Source organism: Panulirus ornatus, chromosome 31 (assembly GCF_036320965.1).
Source record: "Panulirus ornatus isolate Po-2019 chromosome 31, ASM3632096v1, whole genome shotgun sequence".
Lineage (NCBI taxonomy): Eukaryota > Metazoa > Arthropoda > Malacostraca > Decapoda > Palinuridae > Panulirus > Panulirus ornatus.
In genome coordinates this window covers 2378140-2405738 of record NC_092254.1, presented here as the reverse complement: position 1 = coordinate 2405738, position 27599 = coordinate 2378140, and the positions used below count along the sequence as shown (strand labels likewise).

The 27599-nt window shown below is 36.3% G+C and overlaps 2 protein-coding genes across 22 annotated transcripts in view; one reads left to right on the top strand and one right to left on the bottom strand.

Moving 5' to 3' along the window:
• Window positions 1–226: 226 nt before the first annotated feature.
• Window positions 227–14962, top strand: LOC139758679 (vacuolar protein sorting-associated protein 33B-like). 7 transcript variants are annotated; one of them, XM_071680275.1, is made up of 6 exons: window positions 227–266; window positions 1266–1577; window positions 5169–5321; window positions 5761–5916; window positions 6951–7128; window positions 9780–14962. In XM_071680275.1, the coding sequence occupies exons 2-6, from the start codon at window positions 1414–1416 to the stop codon at window positions 10938–10940; spliced, it is 1812 nt and encodes a 603-aa protein (XP_071536376.1). In that variant the 5' UTR covers window positions 227–266; window positions 1266–1413; the 3' UTR covers window positions 10941–14962. The 7 variants fall into 7 exon arrangements, with proteins under 7 accessions (XP_071536376.1, XP_071536371.1, XP_071536372.1 ...); XM_071680270.1 differs by having other exon boundaries at window positions 256–406; XM_071680271.1 differs by lacking the exon at window positions 227–266 and adding an exon at window positions 272–432.
• Window positions 14414–27599, bottom strand: part of LOC139758680 (uncharacterized) — a 27952-nt gene continuing 14766 nt past the window's right edge. For 4 of the 15 annotated variants that reach the window (XR_011714898.1, XR_011714897.1, XR_011714900.1 and 1 more), the window contains exons 3-7: window positions 24854–24943; window positions 22656–22745; window positions 20330–20975; window positions 19126–19277; window positions 14414–17717 (exon numbers count right to left, since the gene is read on the bottom strand). Coding sequence is in view for 4 of the 15 variants with exons in the window: in XM_071680281.1 (XP_071536382.1) it covers window positions 20862–20975; window positions 22656–22745; window positions 24854–24943 (294 nt within the window). In the remaining 11 variants the exon portion in view is untranslated. Of the gene's footprint in view, window positions 17718–19125; window positions 19278–20329; window positions 20976–22655; window positions 22762–24022; window positions 24081–24853; window positions 24944–27599 lie in introns of those variants that run through there. The other 11 variants (XM_071680281.1, XM_071680280.1, XM_071680279.1 and 8 more) reach the window with 4 other exon arrangements.

Here is a 27599-nt window from a genome sequence, read left to right as displayed (position 1 = left end):
TACTGACCATTTGCTCCATGATTTTTATTTGTAATTACTTTAATTATTATTGTTATAAAATCTAAAAGAAGAGAAAACGCGATATAAGAGAAAATATTATAACATATATGTACTTCTCATAGTTAGTATTTTGACAACATTACATGCAAATAAAACGTAATAAAGACGAACTTATCTAATTATTTTTTGATACTTTTGAAGGCTTCGAAATATAGCCCAACATTTTAGTGAATCGCAGACATCAGCTGAGCATTGTAAACAAATTAGTGGGTTAGGTTCACTTTCTGTATAAATGGACTCTACATCCGTTCCTTTTCGTGTAAATTTTACAAATGAGCGAAAAGAGAAACTCACTGTAAAATGGAAAGAAAATAGAAGTGCTCTTCTCACCCATAAACTTAGCAATGTGAATTTGATACAGTTTTTTATCAAGTAATACAATTTTGAAATAGACAGAATATTTTAACTATTGTATCGTTTAGTTATTAAAACTATTCCATTAGTGTTGATCGTTTTCAGAATATTATGTGAACTTTTCTCGTTGGCATTGTGTTTATTTTGAAGAAAAAATGAAAAAGACATTTAATCCATAAAGTCTTAAACGTACTTTTCATTAAAACGAATGCCATATGTATAGCAGAAATCTACTTTCTTTCGATTTCCTTTAGTCAATTCCTCTGCGTCTTTAAAGTTTACATTTGCTGAGGAAATTCTATGTAACATCCATAGAGATTTGGGTATGCAACCAATTGTAGTATGCCATTTCAGAAGACCTGTCGTCTCTAGGCCTCTTGTAATACACTTTTTTTAGTACAGCACCTGCAGGAGTTCAGTTAAAGCATATTTCAGCATTCATTCCCTCAGAAGTATTTCATATATGTAATTGGATTACCTTAGGTTACATTCTTTTGTAGACTATGAGTGAAATAAGATTAGAGAAGAAAATTTACTCAGAACAGATATACTAATAATTAATTCTATTTACATGTGTTAGTTTTATAGCTTTGTTTGTAACACTATGATTGACAAAAGAAAGTCTTAAAAATCTCAACTTAATATCTCTTCATGTGCTTATCATCCTTACTAAACAGAGATTAACAAAGAGGGTGTATGTGTCAGAAAGGGATGGGGGGAGCTATGAGGAGAGTTGACCAAGGAAAATGTAACTTACTATGTTGAGTGCAGATCTTCAAATTGTTACATAGGACAAATATCAAATACTGTAAGTTTTCAAATAATTCCCTTATTTTTCCCCTTTATTAAAGCAACAGCAGTGTGGTGAAATATTCAAGCAAATGCTGAAAGCAAGTGCAACAACACGAAAAACTCAATAATAATGATGTTTACGAAGACAAGGAGGGAAGAACGGCTTTAATGATTTTGAGTTGATAAAGTGCCATAAACAAAACCAATATGTCTCAGCCTCGGACTCTGGGGCTAGATGTAGAAATTCTGCGTCGCCTGAGCTGTAATCGCCTTGTGCGAGTTTTAGAGGATGCTCCTGGTGCCAAAGATTTGATTATTGATGGAGATCTCATGAAAATGCTTGATCGTATTGCAGGAGCAACACTTCTCAGGTTAGTCTGAATTTTTCCTCTATGATATGTGACAAAACTATAACATGAGGGAAGTGATTTTATGGAATTTTTGTCTATAGTAACACCAATATAGAGTAAACTTTTACCATATGTGTTAAATAGACTTGTTTATAATGAAACTGTGTTTTGGTTGCTACTTTTTGGAGAAAGTTATTTTCAGCTTTTACTAAAGTAAAAGCTTTGCTTGATTGTCATGTAGATCTGATGTATTGTAGAAATTGACTTGATAAGCTGGTATTGTATATGCTGTACCAAAAATGACATACTAAATAGTTACTTTTATTAAAAGATGTAGCAACTTTGCATGGAATACATGCAATTATATTTTATGTGGTGCTTGTTAGTTCATATCTATTACTATATCTTGTTAAATGGTTTTTGTTTCTAGGATTTGTAGTCAATCTCTAAAAATCAAATCCTAAGGATACCTTTTTTGTCACATAAAGTTACAAAGTAATTAGATCATCATTAGAGTCGTATATATTTATTGTAAGATTGTTCACCTTATTCTAAGAGGACTAAGTGTTAAGATATTTGAAAGAGCGGGGAGAAAGGATTGAGTGAGTAGGAGATAGTTTAATAACGTTAAGGAAGCTTTGGGATATTGGGTCCTGAACATTTAGGAATATGAAAGGCATTTACTAGATAGAATGAACAGGATTGATGTTGTATATGGAGTGGAATGAGCTGAACTATAGCAAATGAAGCAGTGAAGATAAACCGTGGAGTGGTATATAGGGCTTTTATTATATGCCCAGGAGAAATATCCACAGGTATTTGACATGGAAGCAAATTACCGTATATCATCCCCATAATCCTATTTTGTAATCACGACCTCACCTCCTGCCAAATGTGATGACATAATGGGAGGGGGAGGGTGGAAGGTTGATAGAGGCTTCCTCTCATGGGGGGATCGTGGATAAAGTTGATTCGGTCGTTTCTTCAGGTAGCGAATATTGGAGTAGATTAAGATCGCTGAGGATTGGTGTACGTACAAAGAACGTAATAATGGGTAATGGACGACCTCATCATAGCTTTAACTTGGTGGTGGTGCCTACGAAATAGAGACTTTTAAGTGAGCAATGGTTAACCCCGTCAGCCATTGCGTAATGGACGTGATGCCATATTGTAGTAGACATTACCTAACTGTAAATGAATTAGACGTCGCCTTCGGTTTTATGTGATTGCGTTTTTGATATAGTTATTCATTACATCATTGGTATGAATATAATGAATTATGTCGCTGGAAACATTCTAATGAAGACTTATAGATAAGTTGTGTGCCGATGCGTTGCATGTTAACGACTGTGGAGCTGTTGGGGTGAGGTGGTCGTCTTTGTCGTGGTTTAATGTTGTCCTTTTCTTCCTGGCAAGATACTTATAATGGGCTGAGTTGAATGTTTCATGATTTGTGTTGGTACAGTTGAGCCTGCAGGTATTCCTGTTTATAGCAAAAGTATAACTTTTAAATGTGCAGAATATATTTGCTAAACATCTGAAGTTAGTTTCGAAGAAAGCGAGGATTTTAAGCCTACAAATTATAGGCCTATTTGCAAGTATCTTGAAGGTGGAAAGGTTACATGAAGAGTGAAATACAAGCGACGGAAAAGAATTCCAGTCTTTCGTCAAAGGAAGATACATATCATAATGGTCACTCCTCGTATGGTTGGTCTCTACACAGAAACTGTGGGAAGCAGTGGCAGAACACGTGTAGCGGTACAGATCACGGTTTCTGGTGTACAGGCAGACAAGCTCACGAGAGCACACAGGTCATTGTGACAACTACATTTATATGTAGTTTTTGCCTGCCTTTGGATCTTCTCTAACAGATCTGTTGGAAAGGATCCAGAGGCAGGCAAAAACTATTGTATTAGCAAGTAAGAGAGCTGAGTTACAGGGGAAGGTTGGCAACCATAGATTTGGCCAGGTGAAAGATTAGAGAACATGATAATTTTCAGGTTCCTCAGTGTGGATGTGATTTTCCTCTCGCGTTACTGCGCACCAGGAGACTTATCATGTACGTGGTGAGAGACGTCGATGTTATCTTTCTAGTTCACATGATAGGAATATTTGTGCTTGAAATGTGCCGCATGATCAGGTGCAGGACTGTGCCTTTGTTATTGTAGACGTAGACACCATTATTGTGGATTGTTAGGGTCTGTGTACTTCAGGAAACTTCTTTATTAGATATATTCTCCATAAAAGCAGAAAACACCTTTTTTGGGCAAATAGAATTACGTGTTTCCTAAAGGGCGCATCCAGCTGTAAAGTGAGCAACCCGCATACTATGTAAAACAGGCCAATATGCACCTGATATTACTGTTGGACAGGATTTTTTTTGTCTCATGAAAGGGGATACCATGTTAGGCATGAATTTTGGACAATTTTTATATTCTTAAACCTACTGTGAATTAACCTAACCATCTATCATAATTTAACAATCCAACCATTGAATTTTGGAAAATTTTTATATTCTTAAGCTTACCTTGAATTAACATAGCCATCTATCCCCATTTAACCTAATTTAACTTCACTAAACCACAAGTAAAAGCCTCAACAGCTACGTTTATGGATGAAAATTCTGATGGCGCTTCAAATGTTATACCTTGATATGGTCCTGCATATTTTTGGTACCTACTTTTATACTAGCTTCCTTGTATGCATAAATCGTCTTTTTGTATATAGATATAGTATGTTTTTATCACTGAATCATGTATTGATATTCAGCATTGATATGTCCTGGTTAATTTTAACGAATGTTCATATATATGTTCATTTATATTTATATCCCTCCACAAATCACGACTTACTGCTAAAAGACCTTTACTCGCTTATTATAATTATAGTATACTTATTTCCATTTTCTACTTTTGACAAATGGCTGTATCGGTAAATATTCTTCTTACTATCAATATCATTACCGGTATGTTCATATATAGGGCCAGCTCTTTGAATATGTTCAGAGGGTAAGGGCCTGGACTGCCAAGGGGGATCACCTAGCCCCAGCCATTATTTGGCTGTCTTTAGTATGCAGGAAATGCTATCCTAGACACCTTAAATTTTCAAATTTCTCCTGGGACATGCTCCAGGTCCCCCTAGAGTTCATGATTTAGTGGGGAGTTTGATGGGTGAATGGGCCACAGAAAGGCTTGGGCCAGCCATGTATATATACATTAGAATTCTCTAATATTATCAGCTAAACCTGTATTTACAGACTATGCAGAACAAGAGCTGCATTCTTATCTCAGTGAGATTATATTTTTTCAGTTGCCTGTACCTGTGAAGGAAGAATCTGTGCTATCTGGAGATATTTTTTTTCAGCTGGCTGATAGTGTATTGGCTTTCAATGTTGGTGTTATTTATTGGGTTTTGTAAGCACTTGGGAAATTGAATAGTTGGAAATTGTTTGGTTTATTGAAGATATGTCGAATTTAATCATTTTCATCAAACATTGGTCTCATCTTGAATACTGAGGAATGAATAGACAAAGAAATGTACAAATAGTCTTAGATGAGTAGACATGAGAATGAAAGAAAAGCCATTATGGTTGCTCTTCTGTGTATTCTGTAGGAGCCATGGGGTTGAGAAAATGTACCGCTTGGAGCGCCTGCCACCCCCTGTACAGAGTGCTCAGCGAGTGTATGTTGTGAGGCCAGCACTCATCACCCTTAAGTATGTGGCCGACCATGTGCACAGTGACAAGCTATCCCATCCAGACATCCAGTAGGTTCTTGAGATTTGCGGTGTAAAATATGTACTGTGGTGAATTTCTTCCTATCATCAGAATGGTGTCATTCTCCTCTATTTTCATTGTAACCTCATATGTTGTATATGTTAAACATACACTGCTGAGTATACTGTAGGAGAGACTATAATCAGTTTGTGATAATAGTTTGATGAAGTAAAGAGTTTGATCAGTAATCATTCAAATGATGGATGATTATGCGACATGCCACTTAAGGTGTAATTTCATTTTTTACAGTTAATTAGTAGTTTTTAAATCACTTTGTGCAGTGGACTAGCACCATCTAATCCATAGGATTTTGAATTAGTGCAGTAATCATCAGTTATAGATTTACTCAAAATAAAGTTAGCATTATGTTATGTATTTTTCATATAAGTCAGCCTTGTGTTACTTGTTCATTTGAGGTATTTCAACCAGCTTTCACATAGTGGTTGTTCCTCGCCTTGTGTCTTGGGTGACGAGTCTGTTAGAAGAAGAGGGTCTTTATGGAGTCGTCATGCTCCATGAATTTACGCCAGACTTCATCCCTCTTGATGATGACTTACTTTCCCTGGAGATGACCCATTTCTTCAGGTAGGTCCAAAAAATTATAGTTCATATCCTCTTAACCTTGTATCGGTTGTCTTAATAGAGGAAATATTTGATGTGAAAAATCTAGCTCTGCTTGGTTTTATTAACCTTTTACTTCACACTGGATGAGAAACTAGAATTTGTGTTTGGTACAGTATCTCATTTCTGTGTTAATAATGTAGCTCAAAACTTTCATAAACATATGGAAAAAACTTCACAGGGTAAGTCTTGATTTCTCTGACATGCAGTTAGGTCCCATTGGCAGCATGGGTATTCAGAATTCAGAAAATTCTGAAATCCATCAGCAGCTCAACCCCAAAGGTTGCCGGATTTGAGAAATTCATCTGTATAAATGTTCATGATGCTGAGGCATATTTAACATGAATGCAGTTGGTGCAGTGCAACAGGCCTCTTTTACTGCAGGCCTACAAAGTAATGTGAAAAAACATACATTGATTTCTGTGTATGGCATATCTATTGATTTGTTTTAACCTTAAGATTCATTCATCAGTCATATGACTAAGAAGATGGTTAAGGAGTTCATTTTTTTCATAAATCACATGTTATGAGTAATTTTAGCTCTGTATTTTTTCTGCTGTTACATTTTATGGCATTTATATACATTATAAAGAACCTAACTATTAGATAATTGGAAAAATTTCTTTTGCTCTTTAATTATCTTAATTTTTGTAATTCTTAATATTATAATTCAGTTTTTTATATGGGACTTTCTTGTTCTATAACTGACCAGTACAAACAGGCCTCCCTGTGAAAATTCCACCAATTAGTTTTAAGTGTTCACCATTCCTCTGTCATGGTACTATTACTTAGGGAAGAATATAAGAAAATCATTGAACTGGTAGGTGTTCCCTAATCGTAAACCTCCCATGAATTCTATAGCATACTATTATTTTGTTAGTATGTAAAGCAAAGCTTATTTTTATAGAGAAATTCCTTTCGTAATTTGGGGGTCTGTAGAGTATTTTTTACAAATTCATTTAGGATATGTTTTATTCTAATCTATGTTGTATTTTCAGAGATGCTTTCCTGGAGGGTGACTTTTCTGGGTGTGTGAGTGTTGCTCGAGCAATCAACACTTTACAGGGTTTGTATGGTCGTATTCCTAATGTGCTTGCTCATGGTAGAGCTTCTAAGGCAGTTATCAATGCCCTTGAGATTCTCACCGAACAAAACTCACCAAAGAAAATGCATCAGGTTAGTTACATTTTTTGCTTTCTGAGAAAACTTTGGAAATGGCTGGCATGATTCTCAAATAATTTCAAGGAATGATAATTGTATGAGCAAATGTGAATGGTTTGTAGTGGCAAATAGGATTTAAAGGAAACTGAAAATAGATGTGTTTAATGTGTATAATTTAAGTAGCGGGGTGTATGGAGTAGAGTCCTAAGAGTATTAGGACCATTGTCACTCATAGTATACATGAATGGTCTGTTCCTTAAGATAAGATGTCTCAAAAGTCCTGATTTGCTAGCAAAATTTGCTGTTTGCTAATGTTCAGATCGCATATCATGAACTGTCTTACACAAAACTGTTTGCTGAACTATAGAAAAATGTTGAATTTTACCTGTGAATCTGAACTTTTGAGACTCTCAGGATTTAAATATAAAGACTATGTTTATTCCAAAATCACTAATGGAAGCTTCAGGGATCCTCTAGCAAACCAAAGGGATTTTGATTTGTATATAGGTTTCATTCTATTCCTAAAGTACCAATAGACATTTGTTTATCATATTATCTCTAGCCATTTCTTTAAAATACTCTGTCTTTTACAATCATCCTTTGGTACTAGCATCCCAGATTTGTTTGACACACTTTCATTTCCCACAGCTATCTTCTGTATATCCACCTCTTTTCTGAATTACTTGTAAGGAGATAGAAAAAAGAAATATGAGTTAGGAAAGACATTACAGAAGAGAAAGTAAGAAGGGCACTAAAACTCTAAAATGATGAAAAAGCTGGGGAAATAAAGGAATGTTGAATGAGATGATGAAAAGTGGAGGTGAAACTGTAGCAGATTGGATATGGAAAGTGTATTTGGAAGTATGGAAAAACGAACGTGAAACTACATTGGAGTGGACCTGGGAAAAGCGTTTGGAAGTATGGAAAAGTGGAGGTGAAACTGCATTGAAGTTGACCTGGGAAATGTGTTTGAGAGTATGGAAAAGTAGTCAAGTGCCTGATGATAGAATGAATGAAGTATCATAATTGTAAAGGAAAGGGGTGTAAAATTGAGTGTCAGAATTAAAGAGGAGTATGTTTCCTTTTCGTATTTGGCAAGATGTATTATGATAAGTTGCTGATTGATGATATCATAAGGATTAGTGAACCCCTCTTTAGTTATAAATGCAATCTTTTTAGAAAGAGAAGAGGATATGTAGATTCTATTTTTATACTTTGACTACTAGTATGGAAAGTTTTACAGAAAAATAACATTTATGCAACATTTATGAATTTGGAAAAAGCATATGAAAAAGTGAATAACAAAGCACTTTGGAGAGTTTTGACTGTATATTGTTCGCTTGAAAGACATCAGAATAGAGCTTTTGTAATGGAAGTAGTGCATGTGTAAAACTAAGTGTTTGTTTGAGTGAGGGTTTTGAAATTAATGTGGGAATGTGTGTGATGTCACCATGATTATTTAATATTGTTATGGATGGAGTGGTATTTGACATGAGAGCAAGGTGTGGTGATTGTTGTGTAACACATTACCATAGAGAAACAGAATGAAAGTTGATGGAATTTTTCTTTGCAGTTGATGCTGTTTTGATGGATGTGTGAAGGAGGAGGATGCTGACAGTGAATATGAATAAAAGTAGTAAGATGCTAGTTTTTAATATCATATGGTAAGATTTAAGTTTGAATGGTGAAGAAGAGAAAGCCAAGTATAAATTTAAATATGTAGAAAAGAATTCAATGAGGATGGTACTGGGAAACCTGAAGTCGAAAGTAGTTATGCAAGTGAGAAATATGGGGATGCACTGATAGCTCCGGTGAAAAAAAATTTAAGCATAAGTGTGTGCAAGAAACTTATGTTAAGGAGTACTTGTTCCATAACTGATACATGGATGTCAAAATCCAATTGTATACAGGTTAGGGAAAAATAAAGTTTAAGTTTGCTGGAACTGGAAGAATAGATAGATGGAGAATGAAGATACGAGAAAGTTATGTGGCATGAAGATCATTTTAAATGGTTCATGGATGGAAGTCTATTAGGATGATATTGTAATTTATAATGTAAGACAGATAATAGGCTGATTAAAAAGAGGTAGACTTCAGAAAAGACGTTTAGATGTAGAGAGAGCATTTATTAAGGCTTGGGATATTTCAGATAAAAATGCTAGGATTAGAAGATTATTCTGTATGGATGCGGTAGGAATGAACATGTTCTCACTTGAATCACTTTGTAGAATTAAAAAAGAAGCATTCTTTTATGCGTGAAAGTCCACTTTTCTTTTAATACTCTGAGTATGGTTTTAAGATGTGTTTACTTAATGTTCAGAGGCTGTATGTACCTGACCCACCCCTTTAAATAGGAAATGGTGTAACTAAAAGAGACTGGAGATATATAGACATATGGATCATAAATAGTGAATTTTGTTTAAACTGATTTACCCCTCAGTTTTCATTCTTCTGGGTATGTATTGGGCTGAATGGTTGTGATTAATGGCTCATTTTTACTGGACTGACTGAAAGTCGTAATTATCTTTTCAACAAATTTGCTATAAAAAAAATCTTGCAACAGTTTTCTCATGTGTCAGGATATATGAAAATCAGTTAGGTATGATTGCATAAATTCAGCTGCAGGATTAGATTCACCTATTCCTTATGGCAGGTTTTCGTTTCAGACTCCAGAAATTGGTCATCTTTTTATATTTGACCGTGATGCTGACTATGTAACACCACTTCTCACCCAACTAACGTATGAAGGGGCATTAGATGAGCACTTTGGCATTCAGGCTGGAGTGGTAGATTTTCCAGCAGAGGTCATGGGTGAGGATACTTCCCGCAAGATTCCGCTAAACAGTAAGGATACCATATATGATAACATTCGTAACCGACATTTTGCAGGTGTATCGAGTTACCTAATCACGAGGGCACGTGAGGTTAAAGCTAAGAGGGATCAGGCTCAGACCATGACACCAGGGCAAATGAGAGATTTTGTGGCAAATGAACTGCGTACACTACAGGCTCTTCAGACAACCCTTGGGGTGCATTTAAAAGCTTGTGAGAGCATTACAAAATCTATGCGCCTCGATTTTGAAACCCAACTTGAAACGGAGTATGGACTTGTGACTGGGGCAAGGAATCAAGAAAAAGCTAAGGTATTTTTGAAAGACTGCTTAGCACGCATGTTGTCTCTTACTTCAAATCTCCGTCTTCTGTGTCTCTATTCTCTCACACAGAATGGCTTGTCCCGTCGAGAATATGAAAAAATTACATCTGAAGTTTTGACAGCCCATGGCCATAAACACTTGGTCACTCTTCATAACCTTCGCCAACTTGGAATTCTTGCAGTATCTGATACAGCCATTGTCACAGCTGGAGGAAGTGGGGGCAATGCTCCCCTCCAAGACCGTTTAGCACAAGTAACCTCTTTGCTGCCCAAAAAGGGCTCTGGTTGGCGTGCAGCAGCACGACGCCTTCATCTCATTCCTGATGATGATGTACAAATTGACATTCATAATCCAACTCACATGAGCTATGTGTTTAATGGTGCATACACTCCAGCTATCCCAAAAGTGGTTGGTGATGCCCTTAGTGGACAAGGTAGCCAGTCTCTCTCAGATAACTTGAAAGTTCTTCCTGGTTCTACTGTAATCTGTACACCACCCCCAGGTTCCCCTAGTGGCCCTCGAGTAGCATTGGTAGTGGTGCTAGGTGGACTTACATTTACAGAGGTTGCAGCATTCAGATTGCTAGCTCTTACATCCAGCACTCGAATTATTTTAGCCACAACTAATACTACCACTGGTAAGCAACTCATTTCATCTGTTGTTCAGGAATAAATGTCAAATTGTTATTAATGTTAACTTCTGCCTGTTAAAATGTCCACTGTCCAAAGTATGTTGTAAAGGTATAACTATCTCCTGCTGAATGATAGTCTTAAAGTATCTGCAAATGGTTTTGAAAGACCAAAAAATTCTATTCTAGATTTGTAAAGCAGTATATTAAATATAGGTTCACTTCAGATATATGACATGCACAAGAAGTTGCAAGAGCATGGTGGTTCTAGTTTTTTATTTTATTATTACTGATAAATGTACTTAACTGAGCTACATTTTATTGAGAAAACTGTGATGTTTTGTGCAGACATCATTGCTTAAATGCCTTCTTAATACAATTAAGATGCGAAACATTTCTTGCTAATGCATGTGGAGGTGCGTAAAATTTCTCTTCAATTTTGGAGAATCATTTCATAACAGATTTACCCTATTGGGTACTGCGAATATATAAACACAGTATCACTGACTAGAAGTTTCTGAAATGTTTTGCAGCACACTTACTTATATTACAAGTAGACTAATAATGTAATTATAAGGTCATGTTCAAAAAACTTTTCATAATTCCATTTTTCTTCCCACCTCTTTTAAGTTTATGTTCATTTATTACTCATTTGTTTTGTATTTATGTTACTTTTGCATTAATTCTACATGAAGATCAGAAGAAAGTGCCTCCATTATATGTATTTTTAACCATCAATGTTGCATTTTGTACAGGTGCTTGGTGTGTCTCATATACTGATCACTTTTCATTACCTCACTATGACGTATTGCTGTTGTCCTATATATACATTATTCATTTTCATGATTTTTATAATGTTAGTTATATTTGCATGAATAAATATCTGGGCTACTGAAAGAATTGACAGTAATAACCAAATGTTAAATAAAAAGGACAAAAGGTGTCCTGATACTAAAACACTACTTGAATTATTTGCTTAATAATATTATGTATTGCAGTGGCTGTCACATTGGTAAACCACTCATTGTGGAGATATATCAAGATATAAGAATATGCTTTACTGAGCAGTACATGTAGAGAGGGGGAAAATTAAGCTCAAAAATCTCGAAAGTGGTAAAGTGATCAGAAAATTACTTAATCAAAAAATGGCAAATTGCAGTCTTTTAAAGGTGTTAGTCAGTTGTAGTAATTATGGTAGACCAAATAATGCTGTTGTTTGAGTGTGGCTGAGGAAAACAGACCTTTCTGGGAAGAAAGACATTCCTATCTTCTCATAGATTTACTGACATAGATGATCAAGGCCAGGCAGTCTGTAGTATTCCCCCTTCATTAATTATTTCAAAATATTCTCCCTTCTAAATCCTCCAAGCATTTGAAGACCAAAAGATATAATGCATTCATTAAATGCTCCATGGGACCAGTATGTACACAGTCCCAAAAATCCCCATGAAATTAACGTTAAAGACAGAACTGGAACTCTTTCTTTTTACACTTTTCCATGAATGGCAGGATGTGAAGTAGCTGAATTGTGAATTCTTATTTTTTTTTAGCACACCCCTTAATCTTATAATTTCTTACACAGCTCATGGAACTGGCAAAACTTGACCAAGAAGTATGTGTATATGAGCTGGCATGTATGTATTTATATGATTTTTTCCCTTTAATACAGGTAAAGTATTTAAACAAGCTGAGGGGTTGCATGTATAGGTAACATGCTTACACATAACCATTTATGTTTACCTAGATAGGTTTTTCTTTATCTCTTTATCAGTCACAGTTAATGGTAGAGTCTTGATATGAAGTTCATGGTGAGGTATTCTCAATGTTTCTCAACCATTACTAATGCCAGAGTCATGAAGTTCATTGATAGGTGCATTTAGGAGTATATGGCATGTGTGCACAAATATTTCCCATCATGTGCTTATTCACATATTATTTCCTCTTAGTCACTGTTCAAGAGACATTCATGAAGCACAGTGAGGACAGAATGAGTTACAAGTGCAGTGTGCTTTCCACTGTTGAATGTGTGTGCACATCATTTAGCTTTTTTACCTTGGTTTCTTAGTTACTGTTCTTTTCAGTCAAGAACCCTGGTGAGGGTATGCATCCTCTAGTACTGTTAATATATGTAAGCATCACATGATGAACAGTCACCAAATATGTATTGATACTCTTGCTATGTTTTACATTTTGAAACTCAACAATGAAGAATTTTTATATATTCTTATAGGTTTCTTCATGCATTGGTATGCCTACTTTCCTTACTTGATAATGATCTTACGAGAGATAAGCAAGCTATTGGGAACAGTTTGAGGGGTACCTCCATAATCTTATTGTCTACTGTTTCATTGAAAACATTCTTATGTTTGTTGGTGAATATATATGTATATGCATGCGTATGTGGATGGGTTGGGCCATTCTTTCATCTGTTTCCTTGCGCTACCTCACTAACATGGAAGATAGTGACTGTTAAAAGAAAAAGAAAAATTTAATATTAGTTTGAAAATAAGACAAGGAATATACAATCAAAATGAAATTTATAACAGTGAAAGAATATTTGGAAGATATATCTGAGTTCTAAAACACATTGACAAAGACATTTTCTCAATAATTGTGCACTCTGTTCTGTTTAAGTGCTCATTTATGGATGAAATGGCTGCAGCAGCAGTATACGACTTTAAGTCTAATTCACTTATATATGTTTTGAATCTAAATTCATAGTATCTGAACATTAATGGCCATTCATACTCCAAAGTCATATAATTATTTTAAGAAGAAATTAACTGAAATTGGTTTGATTATTTCCTTATGTGCAAAATAATGACATCATGATAATTAGTAGATTTTTGCCTGCATGTTCAAACATTTCCTTTCATAACCACATAATATTTGGTGCATGGCATCTCATCTCTTTAGCTCCTCAAAATTATTTTCCTACCATTGTATTTTTGCTAGTCTGTGCTGTAAAGAGGCATTCCTGTCTTCATTCTTGATCTACAGGCTGGCAAGGAAGTTGCCGAACACATATAGACTAACCTCCATACACAGTTGCCAATAAGGAATCCATATCATTTCCTTGTGAGGAAAGAAGTTACTGGTTACTGTGGTGAAATATTTTTGGGAAAATATTTTATTGTTGAGAGGGAAGGCTTTGCTGGCATTATGGGAGGTAAGAATAGGGAAAATGGTGAAATGAATGGTCATATCACTGAACAATGCCACCTGCCATTCAGGGTGTGGAGGCCAGAGAGGGAGTGAGTGGTAGTGGTGAGGGAGGGTGTTGTGGCCAGGGAGGGAGGGAATGGTGGTGGTGGTGAGGTTGGGTGGCCAGGAGGCAAAGGCATGGTGGTAATTAGGGAGAGTGTGGTAGCCCTCTGCAGAAGTGAGTATGCAAGGGCCTAAATGTGCTAGTAGCTCTTGAAATGAGTATCACCAAAGTGAGGAACTATGCTTGTTTGTCCTATATCAGGAAACAAATAATTTCAGTCATTATTTTAGAGTGTTGAGTCAAAGAATATTGCATGAAGAAGGGATTTTTATTATGTATGAAAAACTTAAAAATAATTAGAGATACTATCTGTTCCCAAACAACTGAAGTAACATTGCTCATTTTGAATTCCATCAAACTCCAAGGTTAGCAATACTTTTTGTTGACTGTACATGCATTTAGAGACTATTCAGTTTACATTTTGCATTTATATCACTAAACACAGGCATTCATACCCTTTGGACACATTTGTATAACATATATGAGAAAACCATATATTTTTTGTCTAGAGTATAAAACAAAATTTAGTAACTGTTAATTCAGTGCTATAAGAGATTCTTATGGCTCTCTGAGGTGTACAATTTGTACATGTTTTAATTATTTTTGTGCCTTAATGTAAAATATTAATTAAGAATAATGAAACATTTCTCAGAGATGTTAAAAAAATTGTATATAAATTGATTATGAAATTACTGTTTTTGTTAAGATATGAACATTATGATGTGATCATTATATTTGCATCAAAAAATCTTTATTCATTATGTTTTGTATGTTTCTTAATAAATGCAAGAAAATTCAGGTAATTCTGTTTTGATGATAAGCAATTATATCCCAAGTATTGTATCCTTGACTTATTACTCTGTATAATAATTAGGCATTTTTGATGACAGATTTATGAGTCTTGTTGCAAACATTTTAATGTAATTCTGTCCCCTTTTACTATTATTTTTTCCTTTCCCATCTACTTGGGGTACATCAGATACACAAAGACTGTCATTGACAAGTGCATGCAAACCTGACATGTTGAAGTCTTTGTGCATCTATTTTGGGAATAACTTTTTTTCTAATATGAATTCTTTACTGTCAAATCCAACCCATTCACTTGCCTATGATAACACATTTTTCTCAAAACTTAATGCAAAATTCTTAGTGTAAATCAATATGTGTAACAGCTCTATGCAGTATTTCAGTTGGTGATCATCTTCATTCATCTGTGTACATACTAATCTCCTCCATGTATATAACTTTTTGCCCTTTCTGTTGCTTTTCATATTCTTTAATCTATCCCCAAATCTAGCTATTCACCCTCTTATGTGTTTATAATCTTTTAATGTCTTCTTCCTTTTGGAATCATAAAACCATGAGACCTTCAGTTTCATTATTCTCTCCTTTCTCATATCTTGTTCCAGCTCATCACTCTCTCAGTTATCCTTGTCAAAAATAGCCTTCATCTCGTTCAGCGTGAGACGACTACATACGCAGTATAGCTAATACTAGAATATAAACATAGCAGCTAGTCCCATACAAACAGTAATGTATTGAATACCCATGTCTATCATTTGACTACTTTCATGAAAAGCAGAAGCTTATTCAGCACTTCCTTCCCTTAATTTTTTGTACCAATAAGACTTCCATCTTAATAGTCAAGCACTGATGACTGACTGTTCTGATTCTTGCCACACAGATGGACAAAACTGTTCTGACTTTGCCATGCTGAGCTGCTGCTAAGTGAAGGACGTAGATTTAAGAACTGATGACCATTAATTGGGCATTATTAGCAGTTTGTCAATTCAGCTTATCTTACTAAAGGCACAGCAAAATTCATCAAAATTTGAATAAGAATCTAGTTTCTTCAGAAGTTGTGTTGACCATACTTACAAATAAGTAGTATTGAAAGCTACTTCAAAAGTAATTTGTTGATCACTTGTATTAAACTTAAATCCTGCTGCTACATTACTGATGGTTCTTGTTTGTAGCTAGAACCAAGTCTAATATGTCCACCTCATGATTAGGTTTCATACTCAATTGTTCTGGGATACTATCAATTAAGTTTAGGTCCATGCCCAAGCTATTGCAAAAGTTCCCTTCTTTTCAATATTGGTATGTATGTTAAAATCTCCTACTCTGATTATTCTGAATATATAGTTATGAATACCTTCTAACTATTCAAAAAGTTTTTCATATGCCTTTAAATCTGCATGGGGGACAGGCCTGTGAACTAATCTGAAAGTTTCATAGAAATGGAGTGCACTATCAATAGCCACAACATTTTCCAGTGCATGATTAACATTAATTTTAATGAACAGAAGAATACTGAATATGTGGGAATGTTTGACTTTAGATTCTGATAGTGTATCTGTAAATGACATGTATCAAACACAAGTAGGCTGTTATTTACAGAAGTTTTGGTTGGGTTAGCTTTTTAGACTTTTACCTCAAAGCATGCATTTTACTTTACCTGATTTGAAAAAAAAATGTCAATATCACTGAGACTAAGAATAATTATATACTTTTATATACTATATCCCTCATACATGCTTACCATTTCCTGTGTAAGTGAGGTGGCACCAAGAACAAATGACTGAGCCATAGGGAAAAAATCCTTTCTTAGCTCTTTCCTTTGTTTCTTCTTTTGGGAAGTAAATACAGAAAGGGAGGATTTCTAGCCACCTGCTCCTGCCCCTCTTAGTTGCTTTCTATGACATGCAGGGAATATGTGGGCAGAATTCTTTCTCCCTTATCCTGGAACTGGGGAGAAAGAGTGGGTGAGGGGCTTGCAAGGAATATAGTGAACTGGAACGATGTGGTATCCCAGGGTCGACGTGCTGTCAGTGGACTGAACCAGGGCATGTGAAACATTTGAAGTAAACCATGGAAAGGTCTGTGGGGCCTGGATGTGGATAGGGAGCTGTGGTTTCAATGCATTACATAACATGACAGCTAGAGAGTGGATGTGAGCGGATGTGGCCTTTCTTCATCTGTTCCTGGTGCTACCTTGCTAATGCGGAAAATGGCAATCAAGTATGGAAAAAAAATCATACATTGCAAAACAGTACACAAGTCTTAGAGATCATCAGACTGAAATATACTTTAGGAATAATCCAAACTGAAAAAGGGAAATTAGGGACACTATAGTGAACAATGAAATAAGATTGGAATACATCAATTGTAAATTTGCTTGTGCTTTAATGTCCAGAAGGTTTTAGAGGGAAATAAGCAGAATACATGAGAATACAAATAACATTAGTGAAAAAAGTGATAGTATTAAAAATCATTGATAAGTCGAATTGTTTTTCAGTTATCATTATCATTAAAAAACTGTACATTAAAGGACCACATGAAGCTGAATGTCTATTTTTTGTATGTAAGAACAAAGTAAACAATGAGAAAGACCCATGGCAAAAGTCCAGCAACAGTCAGCAGGATGACTTTGGTCAGTGGCCACCAGTGTGCATTGCGAGGTAAAATACGCTGCCATATGGAAAATTGTTTCCCTGTACCCTTGCAGTGACATACCTCACCTGCTTCGCAACATGTGCATAGGCCATCATATCTGTAGAAGATACATGAATGTACAAGTGACTTATATGGATTCTTCTATGTAAAAAATATTCATGTAGTAAAATTCATGTTAAAATCAATGCTATAAGAGATTTATTTTCGTGAACAATTCTTCATGTAATTCAAAGTAGATGATTCATGTTATTTTCTTTACCTTTCTGAATATATCTATAAATATATAAATTGCCACCGTGATGAAAAAAGCAAATTTTTCTTTCTCATCATCTCTGTATCTATACCATGTATATTTGTATACTATCTTAGTGTGAGAAACAAACATTAACAGTAATCATAATGGCTGCGATGCATTCAAAACACTACAATTCAGCCTTGCAATAGCATATATATCTTGGGCTTGACCATATCCACTCTCTGTTTAGAGAGGGATTAAATGTCTTTTGCCTCATTAATTCTCCAGCTATCACTTTTCATCAACTCATTAATTCTCCAGCTATCACTTTTCATCAACTATCTCTTTCAGTTCGCTATGATGTTTTCCTATGTATTCTACAGGTATTCATTCAACCACTGTTTTCTTGAGTTGTCTGCATGCATGCAAGGAATTAAGGCTTGGTCCTGTTCCATGCACCCAGATGCTGCTTTTCATAATGTCTGTTTCCACACAAGGACTGATTTATGATATCTTTTCCTCAAACAGCCGAGTGGAATTCTGCTCATTCTTTTGTCTTTCCCACTTCTAATAACCTTTCCACCATTACCAGTCAACAAACAAAAATGAGCTCAAAGTAGTTTAATCATTCTCTCTTTTCCTTTTGGTCTCAATTACGGCATGTTTATTTTCCCCATCTTATGTCAGTTAATACAAAAAACAACCTGAGTAAGGTTTTGTGTGTAGGTTAACCATGGTCAACATCCCACAGATAATTGCTTTCCTCAGGAGGTCTGAAAGCTGAACATCCTTGTTGAGCTGCCATGCATTCTCAAACTTCACAGTCATTCAGTGACTTTTGTTTTCCTATTCCTATGAATTTGACATACACTGACAGTTATCTTTCTGTACATTGTTCATGCTTATATATGCCATCTCCAATGTTTGCTACATGTTTGTTGAGGCATCTCTTCCTACTTTTACGTATTACATACCTTAAAAATCTCCTAAAAGTTGGTACAGTATTGCTGTTTGGTATTTGACATTTGAAAGTATGATAATAGTAATGGAAATAATGAGAGATGCTGTGCAATGCACAGTACACCCTGCTTTGAATCATGTAAAAGTTAAACAAGATAGAAACATGCAATACAATTCTTTTCATACTAATCTAGGAAAAAAATGAAATAATAAGGGCACTATTTTATCTTTACACTATCTACATTCCTTTTACGCATCACCAAAGACTGCGTTACAAACCTTGCAATCAATCCCAAAACCCAAAATATACCTGCGGGCTGGCCATGGTTTTATTGGTGAAAGAGAGGATGATCTTTGGTTTTGGCCATGAATCTGATTGCAGGTCTGGACAAAAGCAGAAGGTGTCAGGACAACTTCACAACTCTTATCATAAAGGTGTTGGCAAGAATGGCAAACATGTACCTATGGATAAGTAATGGAATAAATTTACTCAGATCAAGCCATCTTGCCATAACAAGATCATATTTGATATAGTCTTTAAATTCATGTCTGTACCCTTCATCTTACTACTAGGAAGTAATGAATACATGAGTGTTCACAGTCTTGCTTGTTACTCAATTCTCTCCTTAATGGGATGACTAAGAATCCTTTTCTAAATTACAATCTTACCTAATGTTATATTATCTATCCAGCACTTCTATGTCCACCCTACTGATACTGACAACCAATGGTACATATATTTACATAAATACACATCTTCGTCCATGCTCACATCAAAATACAACTACTTGTGCACTACCAGACAAACATTTATACAATCCTACATTGCTCATTTCTATATTGTCATTCAAATAACCACACACTCCTACTTATATCTGACCAGAAAGCTTGTATGAATACATATTTTTTTCACATAAGGGGTCCTTCAAAACTAACAATATGAAAATTACACAATACCTGAAGGACATTCTGTCTGTAATATCTCTGGATATTTCATTTGGTATACTCAGTTGATTTACCATCTTTAAGGTTGAACAATTACTACATTCTACGAAAGGAGGACGAGTATCACATTATACAACAAGGGAGACAAGTACACAAGAACACTTTGTATGTTGAACTAGCACTATATTAGAAAGGAGTCTAGTATTATAATATACAATAAACGAATTAAAATGACATTATATAATAAGGAGAACTAGCATTACACTATACATTTATAGGGAATAGCACTACTATCTACAATATGGGGAATTATCATCAAGTGTTAAGCATAATGTCATGACCAGTGGGTATGATGACCATATTTGTGGCATGACCCATAAGGGTTATGTTAAAAGACCAAGCCATCTTTCCAAAGGTTTGTGCCATCATTATCAAAGAGTTAAACATCCCATTATTGCCTGAAAGGTGCAAACTAATTTGAAAGGGGGATATAACACAGTCTTAACTTCCTGGGAAGAAAAAAAAAAAAGATTTATGGCATTTACCAAGCTGTTAATAGTTTCACTTACTTTATTAACTCCAGGAGCAGATGCTGTTGAGGGTAAATTAATGCAGTTTCCATTTTCCTCAATATCTCTGGTCTCCTTATTTTTCATTTGCGTTTTCATCTTTTCAGTGCTATCACGCACTATGTCACTTTCAGTGTTGTCTTGCATTTTGTCACTCTCTAGGTTTTGTCGCATCTTGGAATTTTCTTTTCTTTCTGTCATCATAGTTTTTGCAATGCATAAAATTGTTATGTCCACTTGTACCAGCAGGATTTTTTTCTCCTTTCCTTAATTTTTTTGTCTTCATACAAATAAAATAGTTTATAATGATTTTTTTGCAAGACCTTAGTGCTATGGTTTCATAATTTATTTCTCACACATAAAAATAATGATTTTCTCTACTTGAACAAAGACACAAGGTAATTTTCACAATATTACCAGTTTCCCCAAATCAGATAAAACTTTAGTTGTATTGCATGTAAAAGGATAAAAGAATCAAACACCTGGAAAAGTAGCTGTCCTTGTCACATGTTGCATTCATATCAGACCTGGGCTAGATAATTTGCAGAGCAGACAGTGTGAAGAAAATGGCTGACCATGCGACAAAAGCAAAGCCGATACCCAAGAGTATCCAGCCTTTTGGTTTCACCCACGTCAAGAGCTCAATCTGTAAGGGAAGATAGATGCAATGATAAAATTTATTTCTTGACTATACAGGTTATTGAAAATATATCTTTGTTAGTATCATATGGCACTAGCATTACTTTTATACTGCACTAACAATGAACAATGTTTATATCAAGGATGTCTTCAGATAAATTTTTCCTGAAGGCACAAACCAAAATCATTGAGATGAGCCTTCAATGTAAGCTAATAGAGACTGCTTCCCTAAAAACCTGCAATTCCTTCTTATTCACTCCCCTGGCTTAGTTTCTTCTCACCTATTTTCACTTCTCAATCTCTCTCATTACAGCATGATGGGTTTAACATTTTGCATGTTTGATACAGATGTATTGCAGGTTTCAGCTATACATGTGCTATTTTCTTATTTTACAGAGAAAGTGTGCTTGGCATATACCCATCAGTTCATGGATATTTAGCACAAGCATAAAGATCAATGGTAGAGCTTACATGACAGTTAATAATCAAAGTACCAATTTCTAAGTTTATGTTAAGAATTCAAAAGTTACTAAGTTTTGCTATTGGCAAATCTATTCAGTACATGTTTATTATGTATGCTCTTCCCCATTCAAAGCTAGTTCATGCATGCAAATTTCCCCCAAACATTTTGCTCATAAAACATGTCCATATCTTCAAGTGCACAGGGTATGAGTAATGCTTAAAAATTTCTACGGAAGAATCCTGCATGCTTGTTAGCCTTGTTATCTTATAAGCTTCTACCACTTATTTGCAACAAGAAATAAGAATTTCTTAATAGTGGCCATGTGCTTTACAAAAGGATAAAGTAGTAAGTGTTCCCTATACAAAGGCAAGGGCAGTAAAAATGATGGTAAAATAGTACAATTGTGGGTGCTACAGGAGTCAGAGGACTCCCTGTAGGATAGGAAAAATAAGGATGAGAGGACGGATAGTGTGTTGACCAAAGGCAGCGAAAGCAAGCAAAATGCATGCATCATTTATTGATTTAGACAAGGTGCAAGAGTGGACAATAGGAAGTTATGACACAAATACATAATACATAAAACAACATAGCACAACAAAGTACAACATACTAGGTAATGCTCTAAACTACACAAAATACAATGTATAGTAAGACTGCAGATAAAATACTTGATATAACTTAAAACACACAAGAAACATCAAAGAACATTTATCAGTTAGAAGTAATAACAATCCATATGCATTACTACCATCTTTGTAGTACACAATGGATAAGGCAGACCATAGCTATTGTAAACTGTAAAAAATTAGATTAAATGTTATCCTTTTATCTTAAATCATAATTTACCTTGAGGTAAACACAACATTAGGGATATTTTCATTGACAGTGACTGCATTTTGAGATTATTCACAGTTTCAGTTTGACTGCATTCTGACCTGATTATCCTTTGTGGTGCATATGTAACGACCTTTACTGAGATTCATACTGATTGCATTTCAACCAGAACACAATTCACTGAAACTGTATATTTTGACTTTCACTGGTTCATGCTGATTGCATTTTAACACCTTTATGAACCACTGTCTGCATTCTGACTATTATGATTCATAATGATTGCATTTTGTTATCAATATGACTTGCACTGGCTACATTTCTACATGGCTACATTTCATTTTGCTTTGGAGCATAGCATAATGCAAAATATAGCACATATCACATAGTCACCTTGGATTTAGGATGAGGGGTTGATTCACACTGACAGACAGTCTGATTTTCAACACAGGCGCAGGCAGTCCGGGGAGATAAATAGGCAACCTGTAAGGCAAAGTAACTACTTTTGGAATGGTACATTCCCTCAAAGACAATGGGATGAACAATGCTTATGGTTAGGATAGTCTAAGTGGATCTTTTAGAGGAAAAATACTTGTAAGACTGTAACTGAGAGGGAGACTACCTTTAATAAAGGCTGGGGTAATGTCTGGGAGTAGAAAAGTGAAATGTACAGTACCTAAAAAAGAGACAATACCTGCAGCATAGGTATAGTATTTAGGGTGTGTAATACTGCAAGGAAAAGTCACTAGGAAATGGGAAACTGAGAGACACAGTAACTGAGAAATGACAATACCTGTGGAAGAAACATTAAGCAGGATAGTACCCAGGGGTCTCCATATAAATTACTCTCAAGGTGGCTCTCTTCTCCAAGGAGGATGCAAAGTAGATGAGGCACCTGTAACACTATTATAGGGAGATAGGTCCAGAGGGTGGGTATACCAACCTCCAAATGCTGAAGCATTTCTTATTCAGGCACTTTTAGAAGCCACTTCCTAAAACCTAACAACTAAAATCTTCCAAAAGTCAGAAGATTTTTTGATGAAAAACTTGAAATTTGAAGTTTAAAATGATGCTACAGGTAAAGAGACTTAGCAACAAAGTGCTACTGTTAACATTATTTGGGGAGACCCCTGGTACTCAGAGAAAGATATTACCAAAGTTGGAAAGTACCTGGCATACAGAGCTCTGCCTAGCTATCTGAAACTGCAGTGCTTGAGGAGCAAGACAGTATCTCTGGAATGGGACAGCTCCTAGAACATGGGACGGTAGCCTGGGAAATGATAAATACTTAAAAATGGAAAAGAGCTGAGAGGGGTCAATACATACTGAAGATTGTGGGACAGTAGCTGGAAAGTAAGAATGAGAGAAATCATCTAGTGAGATAGACAGTACCAATGGAATGGACCATTACTTGGAAAATGGGACAGACCATCAGGTGTGGGACAGTACCTGGGATAAATAGTACCAAGGAAGAATTAAACATATTTAGGAAGAATGAAAGTACCTAAATGTGAGATAAACCAAAGAAATGATGGAAAAACTGAGGAGGTGCATGGTACCAGGAGCGAGACAATGGCTGGCTGAAGACAGTACCTGAGAAAAATGACAGTACTCAGTAAAGACTATATTATGAGATATAGAAAGAAATTTGGGAATGGGACAGTGCTTAGGAAGTGGGATAGTGCCCAGGGAAAGGGACAACGCCTATAAATGGGACAGTGTCCATAAAGTGGAATAGCATGCATGGAGTGGGACAGTACCTGAAGAGGGAATGGTAACTGCAGAGCAGAACAGTATCAGGAGAGTGGGACTGTACCTCTGGAATAAAAAAAGACTCGTAAATGGCAAATACCTAGGCACTGGAACAGTATTTTGGGAATGGGACAGTAACCAATTGAGGGAACTGGTCAATATAAGGGGAAGTATTCGGTGAGTGAGAGTACCTTGGGAGTGGTCAACATAAGGACATTGAGTCCAGCTTCAAGTTTTGAATGAAAAATTCTGACATTTCGTATTATATAACAGCTGACAGCAAAAATCAAGGAAGCTTTTTTTTTCTATGAAACTAAACAATATTCTTTGCAGGGAGAGGAAATGTTCTTATAAACAATTACTGCTCTGGGAAGATGGTGAAACTGACACGGGTGTTTACTGGTGTTAGTCACTGAAACAGTTAAATACACATAGGTACACATTTATTTTTTCTTTCGAGGGACTACAATGTATTAGAATAATTGTAAGAACAAATTAATCATCATTAAGTTTACGGTATACTGTATGGCTCAAAGGGGGTTGACTGCCCCGTGCCCCTTCCCCTCAATATACCCCTTAGAGTAGTCCTGTCCTAGGAAGCCGGACAGTATGCTGGGAAGTGGAACTGTGCCCAGGTACTAAGGCAGTACCCAGAGAGCAGGACAATACCCTGGAAGTGGGACAGTATCCAGGGAGCAGGACAGTACCCTGGGAGTGGGAAAGTATCCAGGGAGCAGGACAGTACCCTAGGAGTGAGAAGCACCCTGGAAGTGAGACACTACCCAAGGGGTACGGTAGTACCATGAGAGTGAAACTGTACCCGAGGAGTGGGACAGTACCTCAATAGCAGGTGGCATCGAAGTATCTACTTTTACGTCAGGAGTAGCGAGGACGGTGTTGTTTTCATTCACATATCCGCCGTTTTCCATCTGTGGAGAAATATTGTAAGGTGAAATCATAGCTATAGGGAAATTAATCTTATGTTAGGCTGCGGAGGGGAACATGACGTAAAGTTGAGGGTAAAGAGGGAAAAATATCTTGGTAGGTTAAGTGCCCTTATAACTTTATACAATGACGGAAGGAAAAATGCATAAAACATTTCATAGCCAACTCTCAATTTACTTCGTATTTTGTATTTTCTTTTAAACAATGCATCAGTTTATTCAACCTTATTTAGATTTTGGTACACACACACACACACACACACACACACACACACACACACACACACACACATATATATATATATATATATATATATATATATATATATATATATATATATATATATATATATATATATATATCTTTTTTCTTTTATACTATTCGCCATTTCCCGCATTAGCGAGGTAGCGTTAAGAACAGAGGACTGGGCCTTTGAGGGAATATCCTCACCTGGCCCCCTTCTCTGTTCCTTCTTTTGGAAAAAAAAAAAAAAATGAGGGGAGGATTTCCAGCCCCCCCGCTCCCTTCCCTTTTAGTCGCCTTCTACGACACGCAGGGAATACGTGGGAAGTATTCTTTCTCCCCTATCCCCAGGGATGTAGATATATATATACCTCGTGGGCGCGCGGGGGTAGGATGGTGCTATTTCATGTGTGGCGTTGTGGCGAGGGGAATGGATGAAGGCAGCAAGTATGAATATGTACATGTGTATATTATGTATATGTCTGTATATATATATATATATATATATATATATATATATATATATATATATATATATATATATATATATATATATATATATATATATATATATGTATACGTTGAAATGTATAGGTCTGTATATGTGCGTGTGTGGGCGTTTATATATATATAATGTGTATGCGGGCGGGTTTGGCCATTCGTCTGTTTCCCTGTGCTACCTCGCTAACGAGGGAGACGGCGACTAAGTATATATATATATATATATATATATATATATATATATATATATATATATATATATATATATATATATATATATATATCACAACACGGAGAGGACTTAACCTAAGTTACGAATTAAAATTGTTTAGGGAAGGACTTCCAGCATATGCCGTAGGGATTACTACAAAAACAAAAACAAAAACAACAACAATAACTAATCCTTGGGATTTAAGCTGTAATTGTCAAAGGGAATCGGAGTAGATGTTTCCGAGTAAGATGGCCGTAAGCCCAAGCTGTTTATGCTAATGATGTCATAAGCTTTCCTTAAACACGCAAGTCCAGGGTCAAACACCATGACCTTATATTACAGGAAGCGCTGGAAGAAACAAGATATTCTGGATAGACTGCTGTAAAATTCCAGGAAGCGCTGGAAGACCGAAGTGAATCTTATGGACTATTTCAGATTACAGGAAGCGATAGAGAGACGAAGTGGAAGTAGGATGTTATAGATTTTATCTTAAAGGAAACGTGAAGAACTGAAAACTTTATTATATCAGAGGAGACGAAAAGAGGAACAGAAAATGAGAGAGAGAGAAGTGGGGATATACAATAATGTGAGCTGGTTGGAGTGTATGATGAAAGTAGGGACTATACGCAGAGTAATAATGAACAATATCCGCATCAAATAAAGGCCACACTCAAGTAGGAAGTCCTTGGTTATGTCATGGGGGTTACATGTGTGTTCTGATGCTTTATGTACACTGACGTGTGTGTGTGTGTGTGTGTGTGTGTGTGTGTGTGTGTGTGTGTGTCAATTATTTGGAATAGTTAGTGACATAGTCTACGTTATCATCAGCTGTTTGGATAGTAAATTAGGTGTTCGTTTAACCTTGGTCCAGGAACATGCGTTCTTTGTTTCCTGTAAGCGTCTTCATCCACTAGTTCGTCAAGAAGTCGGTCTATCTTAAATTAACTAATCTGATTATAGCGACACATTCATGCAATCATTTTTCGGCTCCGAATAGGAGCCCTGAGAACGACGGTATGACCCCTGAGAACGACGGTATGACCCCTGAGAACGACGGTATGACCCCTGAGAACGACGGTATGACCCCTGAGAACGACGGTATGACCCCTGAGAACGACGGTATAACCCCTGAGAACGACGGTATGACCCCCGAGAACGACGGTATGACCCCTGAAAACGACGGTACGACCCCTGAGAACGACGGTACGACCCTTGTGAACGACGTTACGACCCTTGTGAACGACGGTATGACCCCTGAGAACGACGGTACGACCCTTGTGAACGACGGTTCGACCCTTGTGAACGACGTTACGACCCTTGTGAACGACGGTATGGCCCCTGAGAACGACGGTATGGCCCCTGAGAACGACGGTATGACCCCTGAGAACGACGGTACGACCCTTGTGAACGACGGTACGACCCTTGTGAACGACGGTATGACCCCTGAGAACGACGGTACGACCCCTGAGAACGACGGTACGACCCCTGAGAACGACGGTACGACCCCTGAGAACGACGGTACGACCCTTGTGAACGACGGTATGACCCCTGAGAACGACGGTACGACCCCTGAGAACGACGGTACGACCCCTGAGAACGACGGTACGACCCTTGTGAACGACGGTACGACCCTTGAGGACAACAGTTCGACCTGTTATGTGGAGAAATTATTATGCATATCTTCA